This window comes from Syngnathus leptorhynchus, chromosome 20 (genome assembly GCF_054491065.1).
Source record: "Syngnathus leptorhynchus isolate UIUO chromosome 20, UIUO_Slep, whole genome shotgun sequence".
In the NCBI taxonomy this organism is placed as follows: domain Eukaryota; kingdom Metazoa; phylum Chordata; class Actinopteri; order Syngnathiformes; family Syngnathidae; genus Syngnathus; species Syngnathus leptorhynchus.
The window spans coordinates 5,700,048-5,715,462 of record NC_141214.1 but is presented as its reverse complement, the minus strand read 5'-3'; the positions used below and the strand labels follow the sequence as shown (position 1 = coordinate 5,715,462).

Genomic DNA, 15,415 nt, shown 5'->3' with positions numbered 1-15,415 from the left:
GTGTGGATTTGGTGTAAATAGTAGCTGGGTAAAATCAATTTTACATAGCGTTGAGAAATATTGCCTTCATGAGAATCCATTTTTAAATTCTCTCTCCTTTGCGTAGGAAAAAAAAAACTAAATGAAAGTGACATTATTAAAAACAGTTTTGCGCTGTTTGTTTTCCCTTCTGGGCTTTTCCTGGTATTGTTTTTCTTAGAGCAAGTCTTTTTCCCTGTCATTTACTTAAATGAGCAAAGTCGCAACCGCATTTTTTGTTAGCTTTTGTAAACCAGTTCTTCCCTCTTTGTAGCCATCTTGTTAGCGTAAGCAACGGCAATGCACTTCCAACTATTTAGTTCACTAAAAACATGAAAGTCAAATTAACCGACAAAATGGATTAGTCGGCCACTCGATGCTCGGGTGAGTCGCTAACCTCCATCACTATGGCTACCCCCCCCACCCCCCCACCGCCGCCGCCAGCAAATCAGACAATTCAGAGCAACACACACTTCCATCTGTCACACAAAACCCGTCAAATCTCTTTTTAATTTTCTCAGTATGCCGCGCTGGTATGGCTTAGGCGCACAACCAATCACCATAACACACACACACATACACGCACGTAGATGCACGGCAGGCCTGAAAGCAGACAAATGATGGCAATGAAGTGGCATAAGGAGAGATAATAAACGGCGGGGGAGACGAAGCGACAGAACCACCAAAGCGGGAGAATGATTGAGGAATGAAAACCATATAACAAGGGTCATAATATTTTTCCTAGAATGCTACTAGTTCGTTCCTTACCTAGGAGCATGTAATTGTGCCAGGAACAAGCACAAACGAAGCCTTCCGTGTTTTTTGAGCTCGGCTTAGCTATTGTAGCTTATTTGTTGTTGTTTTTATTCATTTTATGAAGTCAGCCCTGCACTTACGGCAGACCGCCGGGAGTCAATCGCAACATTTTCATGGCTACAGGCAGTTTAATTTTTTACTTTTGTATGCGCGATTTGTTTTGTACCTTCTGCACGCAGGCACCAACTGCTCCACGAGCTCACTTGGGAAGAGGGGATCAGATGGTTTGGGGGAGGCGAGGAGAGACACACGGGGTGGGGGGGGGTGTGTGATGAGGGTGAGGAAGACAGACAGGAGGGCAGAAGATGACAAGAAGGAGCGTGATAAGGAGGAACTGGCGGGGTTGGAGGGGGTCAGTCGCAGGACGGGTAGAGATCACCGTGCCGAGCTGCTGTCACGTTGATGGGGGGGGGGGTACTCAAAAAAACCTGCAGGCTCTCCTTGCCGCTGACAATATTCACCACAGCCAAGCCTGCATGTGTGTGGTTAAACCCCAAGGTCTACAGAAATCATACAGACCTCAAAGTTCCATTTTTAACCGGCAGTGAACGAGTTAATTGTCGCTAATTTCTATTAGCGGGTCAATGATGTTCCACATTATATATAGTAGCAGTTAGTGGAGCGTTTATTGATCTGTTTGAGGGATTTGGAATTCTCTCAGGCAATCAAAATGTCTTGGCTATCTGTTGGTCCAAGAGCATTTCGAGCTTTTAGAGATCAACAGTAAGATTTACTTTTCGACTCGCAAAAAAAGACAGTGTAGAGATTTTGTGTGATTTACACAAGCAGACGGGAAACGCAGTAGCAAGGACGGCCAGAGAGCAAACACACGTGAACACGCACACACGCGCAACACTGGCGGGGAGAGGATGCAGCTGGATAGGATCTCAATACCTGCAGAGATAATAGAATTGTGAGAGGTCACACGCCACTCGCGGATGCCCACTGGCGAGTTAGACACACATTTGCAAACACACAGTACCAGAGAAAATTGCTTCTTGGAAAATGATAAATAGGAGTCGGCGGTCTCAAATTAAATTGTCCCGGGTAATTTCACGTTAATATCCGAGTACACCCAGTTCTGACCATTCACTTGCTCCCTTTCTCCTAAGCCTGGATCCATTTCTTCAAACATTTTGGAGAATTAAAAAGCCAATCGCCTCTCTGTAGCGTCGTTGATGAGCCTTGCTAGCTTGCCGGCGACGCATGAACTCGATACGACGCGCTTAACAATTAGCGGCACTTTGGCAAATAGTAAACAATTCGTCAATAAAAGAGGCTACAAGCTGCTTAATGGAACTCCCGGTTGAAGTTTCCCATCAAACAAAACAAAGAGAAGTATGCATTATGTGTTTAAAACAATTACCAAAAGACTGGCCCTGTTAGCATAATGCTAATGAGCATATCTCTTTTGTAAAGTGCAGAATTCTGAAAAATGGACTGATTCACTCAAGATGGCCTCCGTTGCCTGCTGTGTCACATCTGTCACCGACGCGTCGCATTTCTGTTGTTGATCTTCAGGGTCGTAATCGGCTTATCGGTCCCTCGCTCCTCCTTGTCTTGCAACAAAAAGGGGCACACGGTGTAGTGGAGTAATCGAGCAGGGGCGTGGGACTTGGAGGGTGGGGGCTCGCTTTCCAGTGCTCGTTAACGGACCCTCGTCTTTCTGCCAGGCAAACGAGCCGAGTCCGCCCCCGCGATGGGGAGCCGCTCATCCGCCTCATTCGTTTGCCCGGCCGAGCTTGCTGTGATTAGATGTCATTACTAGAATAAATCTGAATTTAAGGTGCTTCTATGCTACCCAATCATCCAATACACAAATGTTGAATGGAGGTAACTAGACTCTTCCCGACATTAAAAATCATTTCACCTTGAATCGAAAAGACTTCACGGGTTCTAAATTATAGGAGAGGACTTTCCCTTTTATGACTCTGTTATGTGAGTCCCATCGGGGTGATCGGAATCGGCTGGCCCAATGACTGTTTTGCATGAGAAAGATTCGTTTCTCTGCTTTGGGGTAAAACAGCTTAATTTTCCCACCGCGCCATGTCAGGACATTGTTGTAAGTGAAGGACAAGTGACAGCGAAAAGCATCTTCTCTTTGAGACCTCCATATGAGCGGAACACATGCTAGCAATTGGATTAGCATTAGGCCCAATTGAGCAGTTTCCGTACCAGGCGGCAGTTGAACGCTAATGTTACAAAACGATTAGCCTTCCGTTTTAGAGTTCGACACGCGCCGTAGAGCCGACTGGCATTGTGTGAGGTGTCACTTAATTGAAGTCACCCGCCTGGAGAGTTGGCCCTCGTCAAAACGACGCAATGACGTGGCGGTGACTGACGGGAAGCCCTCTGCAGATCAAAGCGTTTGTCAATCAGACTTCCGAGCGAGGCTCGTCAATTTCATCGGCTTTGCGACGACCCGAGTAGGAATTGATGAATGTCATCGCACTACAAAAGTGCAGGTGGTCTACCGGCTGACTGGCGACCGATCCGGCGTTAACTCACCAAATGTCATCTAAAAATAAAAGTAGGAAGACATCGGCGCCTATGCCGCAGCGGCACAACCCATAAAAATCCCAATTACAAATTTTCTATTAGCTGTTTTATTGCGTTTTGACTTGGTGATAAATTGCTAGTCTCGTTTTTTAAAACGCATACCTCGGCTAGCATGGCGCGACGAGCGTACTCATCATTTTAATTACTCGCCTGAGTTATTGTTAAGCATCCCTGGGTCTCTTGAAATGCGCCATAAAAATATCAGCTAGAATTATTATCGTAATCCCCAGCATATTCACATTTTCACCCAAAATAGGAAAGTAGTAGTTTTGACAAATTATAAGCATCCACAGTCGTGAAGGAAGTTGTGGTAACTCTTTCTTGTTTACTTGAAAGAAAGCCGTTAACGTTTGTAGCCACTTTTGTAATGTGTCCGCACTACCACATTTTAAGTTATCGCCTGATTTGTTCCAAACTCACAATCCTCACATCTCCATCCGGCCGTCCCTGAATAATTCCGTGTGATGACTTCCACCCTGGCCTTTGATCGGCATCCGCGGAGGCCGTCGTTCCCGAAGGCGACGGGAACCGCTCGGATTGCCGTACATGAAAGGAAAGAAGTCGTTTCGACACGCGCGGCCTTTGTGGTGGACAGACGTGAAAGAGATGAGAGGCGCAAGTGGCGCCGAGCGGTAGGAAGAGCTCAAGTTTGCTAGCTTACGCGCCCGTGTGGTGTCTCGCTTCCGTTGGTGGCAGGTGGGCTTAACAAAAAGACACGCAGGAGATCTGGACACGCTGTTCTTTTCCTCCCAAGTCGTTCCGTGGGCAGACTTTATTTCGGCTTTGATTGTAGGTGAAAGTCAAACAAACTCACAACTTCAATTTATCAAGAGAATATAATGAAACAGGAGGGAAGAATTCTTTATTTGTCTCACAGTGGGGATATTTGGGAAAAGCTAACACTAGCGGCAAAGAAGAATCAACAGAATCTAAGAAATCCGTTTGTACGGAAAAAAAACAATTTACCAAGGTCGACGTGTCCAACAAGTAATGGTAGCAATGATTGAAGTCTTTAGTGCGGAGAATTTGCAAACCCGAGTCGGGCGCCGTAAATAGGGACGCCGCATTCACGGCCATTTATCACGCCGAAAGCTCCCACGAAAGTCTGAATACAGATGACCGCATTGCATTTGGTGTCACGCTTCAAAGCTCCGGTTCTGCCAAATGTCAGCTCGTCTCTAGATGAATGGCTGCGGGTGTCTCGCTGATTACAATTACTCCTGAATCGAAGGGCTTTCTCCGCTTTACATTACATTTTTAGAATCAAGTGATTATCCCGTTGAATAATTAAGAAATCAGATGAAACGACATTAGCAATGCAAAAATGTGCAGGTATTTGTGGGACTTTGAACGCCTGTGCTTTTAGAAGGCGGGGCTTGTTTGGCCCGGTGAGTGACGTGGGTGTCGGGAAATGACAACGCGACAGGTCGGACCCAATTTCCAAATGTGTTGACAGTTTGCCAATCAACAAGGGTTTATGATATACAGGAAGAGGAGCTTCTCCCGAGTCGGTATGACGGCGTCATTTACATTAGCCTTGCTCGCAAAGTCGGCTGAGTAGCGCTCGGCACGCCGCTTAATCCCCCACTGATGAGTCCCATTTCATTCGGAAGCGTCTGCAGCGTCCAATCTCATCCATTATGCATGATCCAGTCCTTCAAGTCTTCACAAGAAGTTTCCAAATCACTTTTTTTTTTTTTTGAACGCCGGCTCGCTCCAAATTAAGTCACCTGCTCGTCGCGACGACAAAGAAGGCGTGTGAGCATTTCGAGATGAAGCAGATTAGGGTAAATCAACAATGCAGGCTAATTACGACGTCCTTGCCGAAGCTCTTTTGCTTTCAATCAACATCAACGCTTGATTGGTTCCGAACATTTGCTTTTTTTTTTGCATTCATTTCCGCCGCTGATGAACGTTTGTCCCATGCATGACAGTGTTTATTAGCGTCCTGGTGCTAAACAGCTCCGATTACGTTCTGTCAATCATTCGTAATCCTGTTTTTCTGAATTTAGAGTGCCGTGAAATGTCTTTTCGGAAGAGTCGCTCGACACCCTAAGCATAAATGGTGGGCGGAGGATCTTATTACCATACTATGTTTATATAGTGCTTTTTTTCTATATTGTTTTCTGCGGTGCTCAGGTCATGTCAATGATGAAATAGGTTTCACGATAGAGTTTGAAGAAACTGTTATACTTTGTCTTTTTTTTTTTTTTTTTTACTAGAACAATATTAAGCGGTAATAAACTCATCCCATGGCCGGCGGCGTGTATTTGTCCTCGTTAGCGTCGTCGTTGTCCTATCTGCCGCTTGGCGTAACACGCTTGAGAGGGCGACCAAGCGGCGCGCCGTGTGGCCCCTCCCGACCCACGTCGACGATAAAAGCTGCGGGACGAGCAATTACTGAGAGGAGTTATCACGCCTTTAACCTGAACGACTGCAGGCGGTGCTCATGCGCTCTTCTCTTTCACTCATGGATGAACACGTAAATGGCGAGAAAGGGAACCGGAAAAGGCCCGGGAACACTTTGATAGCGGCTACGGAGAGACGAGCAGCCATCATTGCTGCCTGTATTCAAAGGCATTGCCTCCGTCAGCAGCTGAATGGCTCTTTTCGCTAAACAAAAGCTCTTAGCATCTGTCTAGTGCTGCACTCCACTAATTCATTCATCATTCAATTTGCCAACGACGGACGGGAAGTAGCGAAAAATGGCCCCACTTAAGCTTCAGTAAACAAAGCTTTTGAACCAATTGGAACCTACATTTGGTCCAAATATTTATTATTTTTTTAGAACACAATGCCAATACAAAAATATGTGTGGGAAGTTTTTATTTTTGTTGGTCACTGTTCTATGACTTTCAATGTGTGTGGCTTTAAAAGGCGTCCTGGAAGTTTAGGAATTAGTTTTTTTTGGGGTTTTTTTTCCTTTGAGTGAAAAATTTCAGGGTATAAATATGTAGTCATTAAGTATTCATTTCCTTCCTCTCGACCTCCCGGAGAGCACTTGCGCACCCTCACTTAGGGAATCCCCAGCCAAATTGTCGGTAAACAAGATAGCGACGGGCAAACGTTCTACTTGTCTTTTGACATGCGGGAGGATAAACAAGCAAATGCCACCAGCCTGTAAATGTCAATTAAGCGTGATTCATCCTGCCGCTGCTCAGGGGGGGGGGGCGGGCGCAGCGGGGGTTCATTTAGCCTTGCACCCGCCTCAGCTTCCTTTGACACCCCCTGAGAGCAGCTTTCAGCAAATCTCTGCGCGCTGCTAGCAAGTACGAGGAAGCCTTTGAAAGACAAGTGTGATGAACTGCCGTCAGTTCGCTTTTATGTGGCAAAAAGGTCACAAAACATATATAGTCAATCAAATAACCCTTACAAAAAATAAAGTTGAATTACAGGCCGGTTTTTCCTGCTTCAAAAAATTTGACCTCGCAGCAACCTTGACATTCCACTTTGACGGTGACGCTCCAGAACTGGAAATCCCACACTGGAACTCCAGTTCCCAGCCGCCGTTGACATTCCATTCGCGTGAATGGATGACACAATTCACTTGTATCTGAAGATTTTAGCGACACAGAGTGGCGACGTGTCTAATTAAGCGGAATTAATCCTCAACAACAAAAACAAACAAGACAAAAATATGAAAGAAAGTGAAATATTGAAATAATCAGCTTGTCGGCTCTGGGTCGAGCTTTTGTGTTTGTTTTCACGCATCGGGAAGCCACTTTGCATGTACAGTATACTCACTGCGTGTTTGTGTGTGTGTAGTGTTAGTGGATCACCGGTTTGACAAGGCTGTTGTCTCCCTCGGGCGATAGGGAGCATGCTTCAATGACTGTCTAATATGCATCTTATTGTAATAAAATACGCACACACAGATCGTCTGTAAATATACATCAGCCAGTGCCTGAAGAATGAATCGAATTCAAATCAATACTGTGATGTTGTACAATGCCATTTTGGATGAAAACAACTGCTTCAGGCTTTATTTATATGATATATTCATATCTTTATATCATAGTGGGAGACATATGCTTCGTAAGATAACACCAACTCGAATTGAAGTGGATCAATAAAGTGCTTTTCGTAGTAATCAGCAGTTCATTGGCATTTGACTTTTTTGCTTCAAGCTATCCTTGAAGACCAAAACATTTATGTATAATAAATCAGAGGAAATGATTTTTCTCCTTGTTGAAAAATAATACAGAAGGATGCGGTTGCAAAATTGAAAGAAAAACATCCACTGTAACAAAAACTCTGAAATTTAAATTTTAATTATTGTGTTTGTGTACAATACAATTTAGCAATATAATAAAAACAACAAACACTTGACAGCAGTGATGCAAGCAAGCGCACTCAGCTTGTTGTTTCATATTGTTCCACTAAAATAGGCTTTTGTTCGCGAGCACTCGGATCCGACAAACAGCTAGCCGACGCTAATCCACCTCCTTCTTCATGTTTCTGTGAGTCAGACAAAAAATGTCTTCACTAACTGCAAGGAGGAGGAAAGACAGCGCAAGGACACCATTTTGACTCTCAATGACAGCACGCCATATTCATATCTTTGTTTTGATGACCGAAAGCCAAGCCCACACTCCGCTGACCAATGGCGAGTAGGCTTTCGTTACCATGACGACTAGGACTGGGCCCCCCCCGAATCAGCACTTCGTCGAGCTACACGCTTTTCCGATTCCTTGAGGATCACAGTCCTCCGTCTTTGTGGTCTCCAGGTGTCGGCGCTCAGAAGGTCCGCGTGGAGGAGGAGTTGGAGGCGTACCCCAATGAGTCGGTGGACCTGCGCTGTCAGTTCATCGACAGTGATAGCATAACCAAACTCACCCAGGTCAGTCTTTATCAATTAAATATAAAGATACTATTTTAATATAAAATTTGTATACATGGAAGTAAGTATCTATGTGGATTCATTCGCTCACATGCCAAGACATTGACTCACCAATGTTTGTTTGGGCATTCAGCCAAAGCTCTCCAGCTCCACAAGACGACGAAGAAGCAAACTAGAAAACATTTGCTTGATCCTCTCTGCCTCTGCGATCAATATTCAATTTGTCCACGCACATCTCTGCAGTGGACTCATTGGAGATGCAGTTCCCGGGCGATACACGAACTTTGTTCTTCATCCTGGAATGCAATGGACAAAAAAGATTGCGGCTGAGAGCTAAAATTGGCCGGATGATTAATCATTTTGTGATAACGCTTGTGCGGCACTAATCAAATACAATTTAAAAATCAAAACAGCTAGTTGCTAGTACATTGCAAAAAAAAAAAAAAAAAAAAAGAACTTCAATTTAGTGAGCAAATCAATGAATCAGCCAGCTTTACTCAAAGCTAAAAAAAAAAAGAAAGAGGAAAATGAGGTAACAAATTGAACCTTTAGCGCTTTCTTCACGCCGCTTTAATTGACGGTGGCATTTAGCGGGAGCGATCATCGCAGGGATCAATGAGTGACATGATACCTTTTTCAAATATGAATACCAGCTCACCACGTGGAGCCTTTTAAAGTTTAACACTGCTGCGAATTACATTCCGGCAAAGTGGCCATTAAAATAACTCCATGATCTTAAACTTGAGTTAGTAAGTCATGTAAAAAAAATAATAATAATAATAATAATAATTTTCAGGTGTCGTGGATCTGGGAGCCCACTGAGGGCCAACGCGACAATATCGCCGTCTTCCATCCCATGTACGGCCAGAGTTTCCCCAACTTGGCCTTCAAGGACCGCGTGGCCTTCCTGCACAACAAGCTGGTGAACCCGTCCATCCGGATCTCTGACCTGCGCATGTCCGACGCCGGACGCTACACCTGCGAGTACGCCACCTACCCGTCGGGCAACGAACAGGCCACCACTACGCTCGTCATGCTGGGTGAGTTGTCCAGTTTTTTGTCCCCGCAACCGAGCAATTTAAAGTCCTCAGAGGGTTCGAAGCCGAGCGAGGAAGGAGAACGACTTCTAGAAATTCAATCATGTCGTCGTTAGATTTTGAGCACGCTCGGTGAATCCGAGCATGACCGCGTTTATTAAAAATGGCCACATTGCCGCTAAAGCGCTGCGATTGCCGTGTAAAATCAGTTTAGCCTTGTTTAAACAGCCCTTTTTATTCATTTATTTATAAGCAGAGATTGCAGCTCCCTGGGAAACTGCATAAAAATGTTTTTTCCCAACGCTCGGTTTAAGAGTTTAGTCATGCAAACGTGATTAATATTAAAATTAGCGACCACATGCCAGACGTGTAGCTAAATCATTAATTTCTCTGTGTGTCATATTTTGCCGCGACTCTTTAGTTTTCATCAAAGACAATGAAATGTGTTTTTTCAAAGTTGTAACGGAAATGCCAATATTGAAACTTCTGGATTGTGTATTTTAACACCCGGCCGGCTGCCATTATAATTTTGAATGCATGCACAATATTTAGGCAATGATGTCATGAGTACATTGGTGAGCACTTAGGATCGCTAATAAAATAAAATAATATAAAATATAAAAATTTGATTCCCAATATAACTACATAACATACAACAGGTAGAGCTGTGCAGAATTGTGCAGACATGCGTACGATACATATTAGTCGTTTCTTTGCAGAGGATAAAGAATCTATGCTTGTGAGTGTTAGCAGCAACAATGCTATTTGTTAGCTTGTCTAAGATTGGATTGACACGGCAGTGTCATGGAACAAAATGTCGGCTAGTGCTTAACAAGCGATGACGGCGTACCTGTTAGCGTGGATTCCCTACGCCGCAAGCGAGCGCCTTGTCGTCTTAAAAGCGAGATGTTTACGACGCCGCTGGTGACGGGAAAGGGGGCGTGGATTGGGGGGGGGCACCCGCCGTGTGTAATTGTAGACAGCTGGTGTTTTTCATCCTCCCACATAAGCGGCCTTTTGCAGCGCAGCCGAGCGCGGCGAGATCGACGCGAGGAAGGAATCCCGTCGCGAGGCGAGCGGCGTCTGCGCTCGTACGATAAAGAGCGTTCCCGTGATAATGACAGTGAGGGGGTGGGAGCGAAAGGGACGCACTTTGAACCCCACCGTTGCGTTTTACCAAATTCATCCCCCCCCCCGTCTATTTATGACATGTTTGTGTTTTCCGAAGCGCGCAAACGAAGCCGTCCTCGTCTCGTCTTTTGTCGCACAAATTGTCACAATCAGAGCAGGTATGTCGGCGAAAGGCTTCAGCCGTGAAAAGAACAGAGCAGAAGCAGAGCGTGCGTGAAAAGAAAAAAAAGAAAAGCTGCGTGGGCTTTTCAATCGTCAACATAGTTTCACTCCATCTCGCTTGTTGAATCAGCCTTTCGTAGATTGGCTCAGAGAAAAAAGCGGAGCTGGAATTGGATCAGTACTTTTCAAATAATCAGCGGCGGAAGCCACTTTTACTCCACAACATGAAATTTCACAGAAAAAAGTTTTAACAAGCCCAGCCTGAAAAGAAAGAAAATTGGTTCATTTGGTTTGAAGGAGCTCTTTTAGAACATTTTGTCTGTTTGGTTCACACACACAAAAAAAAAATATTCCTAAAAGCTTACCTCAAAAGACTCTCAAAATCGTCCGCCATACTGCTTTACAAGTATCCACTTTTATGTATTTCTAGTGGTCCTTCAGAAACAAACTTGTCCTTCAACATAAAACCAGCGTCAGATGTGAGAATGTCTCGAGGTTAAATATCTTAAATACTTCACATGGCAAAGGAAAAAAAAAAAAAAAACATTTTCACGTTTGCCAACCTTACTCTTCAAATCTCCAAATATCAGTTCGTCGGGATCAAGGCGTTTGACCTTATTCAATGAGTTTGAGATTCCGATATATAGGTGCCGCTCGGCGTTTTGTCACGTTCGGTGGCGAGGCGCCAGCAATCGTATCACGTTTTATTTACACTCCGAGAGATAATCCCGCCAAACAATCCGATTAGCGCTTAGCGGATGCGGCGGCACGGCAACGCAATCTTATCGAGTTTTGATGAACAGCAATAAAGAACCGTCCGGGAGCCGTATATTTAGGTCAGCCACAATATTAGGTACACCTACGACAGCTTTATGCGTGCCAGTAAAAAGCGCCATCCCCACATTTTTAAAAATATATTTCCTTAGCAGAGGCTGAATTTTGTTCTAATTTCACATCAGCACTTGTTGAAATAACTTTTTTTTTTTTTTTTTTATTATTTACGCAGAGGCCGCTTCTGCAGCCACTTTGCAGAGCCGCTCGCGTCTTCAAATGAAAACAAAATGAGTCTCAATCAGACAAATAAATGTATTTTCTCGACATTTTCAGCCAGCCAATTAGGGGTTGTCACACGGCCGCCGATGGCCTCGCAACTATTCCGCCATCTCCCTCAATATTGATGTTTTATTAGCGGCCCGGGAGACAAACAGACGTTTATCTCGGCCCGCGACAAGGGCGGCGTGCGACAAACAAATCCCTGCCGACATTTTTCACCGGCGCAACAACACATCGCCTGATCGACGAATAAATCCACACAGACGGCGCTCGCCAAAAAAAGACACCGCTGTTAAATTCTCATTCATGCCGCAGAGAGCCGCGCCGTGAATTAAAGCGCGACGTGGACAAATTGCAGGGTCTGCGTATGTTTGATAAAGGTTAAATATGGCAGCCGCTCCAAATGACTTGTTCCGCCGTGACCTACAAGCTGCTCTTATACAATCGAGAGAGCGAAAGAGAAAAATCTGCTATCGATGAAATTATAATTCCTCAATATTACCATCCTTATTTATTCTGCAATCATTTTTTTCCCCGATGTCCTCTCGCCATGTATGTTAAAGTGCGCTCGAAGGGCCAACTGATTCCCTCATCTATTGATTAATCAATCATTAACAAGTCCCTAATGTCCCCCTCCGTGTTTGTCATCAAGCTTAAGCGTCCGTGAACACGCCTGGTGACTTATTAAGTGGATTTAACGTTGGCGGTGACATCTGCCGGTGTTGTCGTTTGTAGAATAGCGCACGTGCGGGTCAGGCGGGGGGGGGGGAGCGCCGACGCGGGTCGCTTGCTTTAATTAGAAGAAATTGCCAGGGCGACAGATGTCTTCCAGCGGCCGCCCTGGCGTCTTTGCGACGCTACCTGGCGACCCGCCAAAGACGAAAGGCATCGGTTTCCAATTCTTCATCCGCTCGTCCAAGCGCGGAGACTCAAGCAAAATATGTTATGGTCTGAGAGGACTTTATTGAAGATGAGGCGCATCTGTCTGTGTCGCTGCGTAAATGTCAAGCCGCTCATCGAGCTCACGTCATTGTGTCGTAAGTGCACAAGTAAACGTCCAAAAAATAATAATAATAATAATAATAATAAAGAAGCGCATTTGGAGAGTCTGTTTGGGAAGGGGAGAAGGCCAAATAGTTGTCTCTGGAGACGGCGGAGGCGCGACCGACCCGGGACACAATCGTCGCCTCGGTGTGCCAGACGCTCGGGAAATCACCAGCAACCTTTCAGACGCAATCTGAAGCACACAAAGAAAGGCCGGAAAGTCATTCCGGGGAAGCTGCGGAATGAATAAATGAAATGTTGCAAAGCAAGGCGATGCATCTCATGGCCAAAGCAAATAGCGTGACATTTGCCACATGATTGACGGCTCCTTTCGAGGGACGTGCATTGTGGTGGCATCTGCTCATCTTCTGACTTTTCCTCATGTCTGAAGACATTACTTGACGTCCAAAATGTCACCCAGATAAAACCCACCAGCCCCCCCCCCGATGTTTACGCCGAGAGCCAAACAATGCGGTGCAACTCCTGCCGGTCTTTTTAGCTTTATGCTAACAAGCAATGCAAAATGTCATAGACAGGCTAACGAATAGCAGCAACGGTTGTTGCTCACTCATCAAGGGCTGTTTCTCTTCCTCCGCAGCCAAACCCAAAAACTCTGCCAACGTGGTGACAGTGCAGGCGGGCACCAAGGCGATGGTGGTGGCGCAGTGCCAGGCGGCAGATGCCAAGCCGGCGGCGACCATCAAGTGGCTGGCGTCGGTGGGGGGCAACCACACCACCAGCAGCACCGGCGGACCCGACGGCACGGTCACCGTACGCAGCGAGTACCGGCTGGTGCCCACCCCGGCCGACGACGGCCGGGAGGTGACCTGCATGGTGGACCAGCGCACCCAGGACAAGACCTGGACGCACCAACTCAGGCTCTCTGTGGAGTGTAAGAGACACACACCTTTAATATTAGCCGCAAACATTGTTTGATGACATCATAATTCAGAGCGACTCGCTCTCAAATTTTCGCCGAACAAAAGATTTCCTTTCACACTTAATGAAAGGGCGGCCACTCCAGAAAGACGACCAGAAGCCATTTAAAAAGTCTTAAAATACAAAAGTACGCCTCCTTTAGGATTAGCATAAGAGAACAAGATGGCCACACACGTACATTTAATCCTTTCGATGTCTTGTTAATTTACAAGGGATTAAAACAGGTTCAGAGTCATCAGCGGCGGTGGCGGCGAAACTGCGTCGAGATGCAGCACGTCTCCATTCCTTTAACAAAAGAAGACTTTATAACGTTAGAAAGACTTGGTGTGTTTCTATCGGTCAACTGTGTATGTGGTCCGACTCTTCCCTCGCAGACCCCCCCTCTGTCTCCATCGAGGGCTATGACCACAACTGGTACATGGGCCGCTCGGACGCAACGCTGGTCTGCGCGGCCAACGGCAACCCGCAACCCACCACCGTCACCTGGACCGCGTAAGATAGCTGTTCAATTCCTCATCTCCCCTAAAATATCCATTGTATCATTCATGCTAGTTTGGTTAGCCCGTCTATGGCTTGGGGCATTGTGTGTTAGCATGAAGCTAACACTTGCTTGGTTAAATTTCCATTCTTTTCTCTTTAATTTGACAGTAAAATCTGAGTGGCAGTGGCAATAAACATCTTGAAGCAGAAGATTGCTTGACGTTATTAATTTTATGCCATGCGTTACAGCTGCCCAAAAATAAAAACAGATTAAATTTGCAAAATAACCAAGAGTTAATGACGGCGTTTTTACCATCGCTAACGCACAGATGGCGCGCATTGCGGCTGTACGTGAGAATTTCATCTCACTTGGTCTTCCTTCTTCCCACGCTTCCCCTCCATCTTGTCCTTTCCTCGTCCTTCTCCTCCAGGGCGTCGGGCCCCTTGCCAGACTCCGTGCTGGTGGACGGCAACAAACTGACGGTGAGGAAGGTGGACGACGCCGTCAACACCACCTTCATTTGCGAGGTCAAGAACAAGCACGGCGCCGCCAAGCACCAGATTACCACCCTCGTCATCGGTGAGTCAGCCGGCGGCGGCTATCGGGCTCGCGCACGTGTGTGCGTGATGGTTTGTCTTGTCTTAAAGTGCATCAAACACACTTCTTGTGCTGTTGACAATAGCAGCATGAGGACTCAGTACACACACACACACACACACACACACACACACACACACACACACACACATATACACACACAGATGCACATGACCCCCCCCCACTAGTACCACCACTGCTTTAAGCCTTTGAATTTTTTTCAACATGCACATTCATTTTAGTCAACTTGTTGTTTTTAAACAATGCACATAATGCAGAGCCACTCGCCTACCTACAATACACACACACACACACACACACACACACACAGACACACACACTGGGATGAAGGCTGATCTGAGAACTACGGGGGTGCAGGCCTCTCTAGATCTTTAGCATTGATTTCTATGCTGTTTTTTATGGGTTGACCCGGGCCCCCTCAGTAGGGCCACACAATACGACAAGCCCCCCCCCCCTCTCCTCTTCTCCCTCAATACAATCAGAAGTGGACTCAGCTCCGCCGAAGTCCATTCAAGCCTTGAACTGAAACGCCCACCCGAGTCGTAAGTTTGTGGCCCCGCTGCGTTGGCGCGGTCGAGCCCTTCTGGATTCTTCTGCGAGCTTTCAAGTTGGTGTGAGCCAGTTTGCCGGCGTTTGCCCCCCCCCCCCCCCCCTTTTGGTCTCTTTCTTTCTTTCTCAACTCTTTGCACTCACTTCAGAGAATGCTAACGCGTCTTC

The 15,415-nt window shown here is 46.0% G+C and overlaps 1 protein-coding gene across 2 annotated transcripts in view; it reads left to right on the top strand.

Moving 5' to 3' along the window:
- LOC147041132 (poliovirus receptor homolog) overlaps positions 1–15,415 on the top strand; it is a 61,862-nt gene that overhangs the window by 23,490 nt on the left and 22,957 nt on the right. For both annotated transcript variants that reach the window (XM_085900251.1, XM_085900250.1), the window contains exons 2-6: positions 8,121–8,233; positions 9,030–9,273; positions 13,259–13,552; positions 13,974–14,091; positions 14,511–14,659. In XM_085900251.1, coding sequence (XP_085756377.1) covers positions 8,121–8,233; positions 9,030–9,273; positions 13,259–13,552; positions 13,974–14,091; positions 14,511–14,659 — 918 coding nt within the window. The remainder of the gene's footprint in view (positions 1–8,120; positions 8,234–9,029; positions 9,274–13,258; positions 13,553–13,973; positions 14,092–14,510; positions 14,660–15,415) is intronic.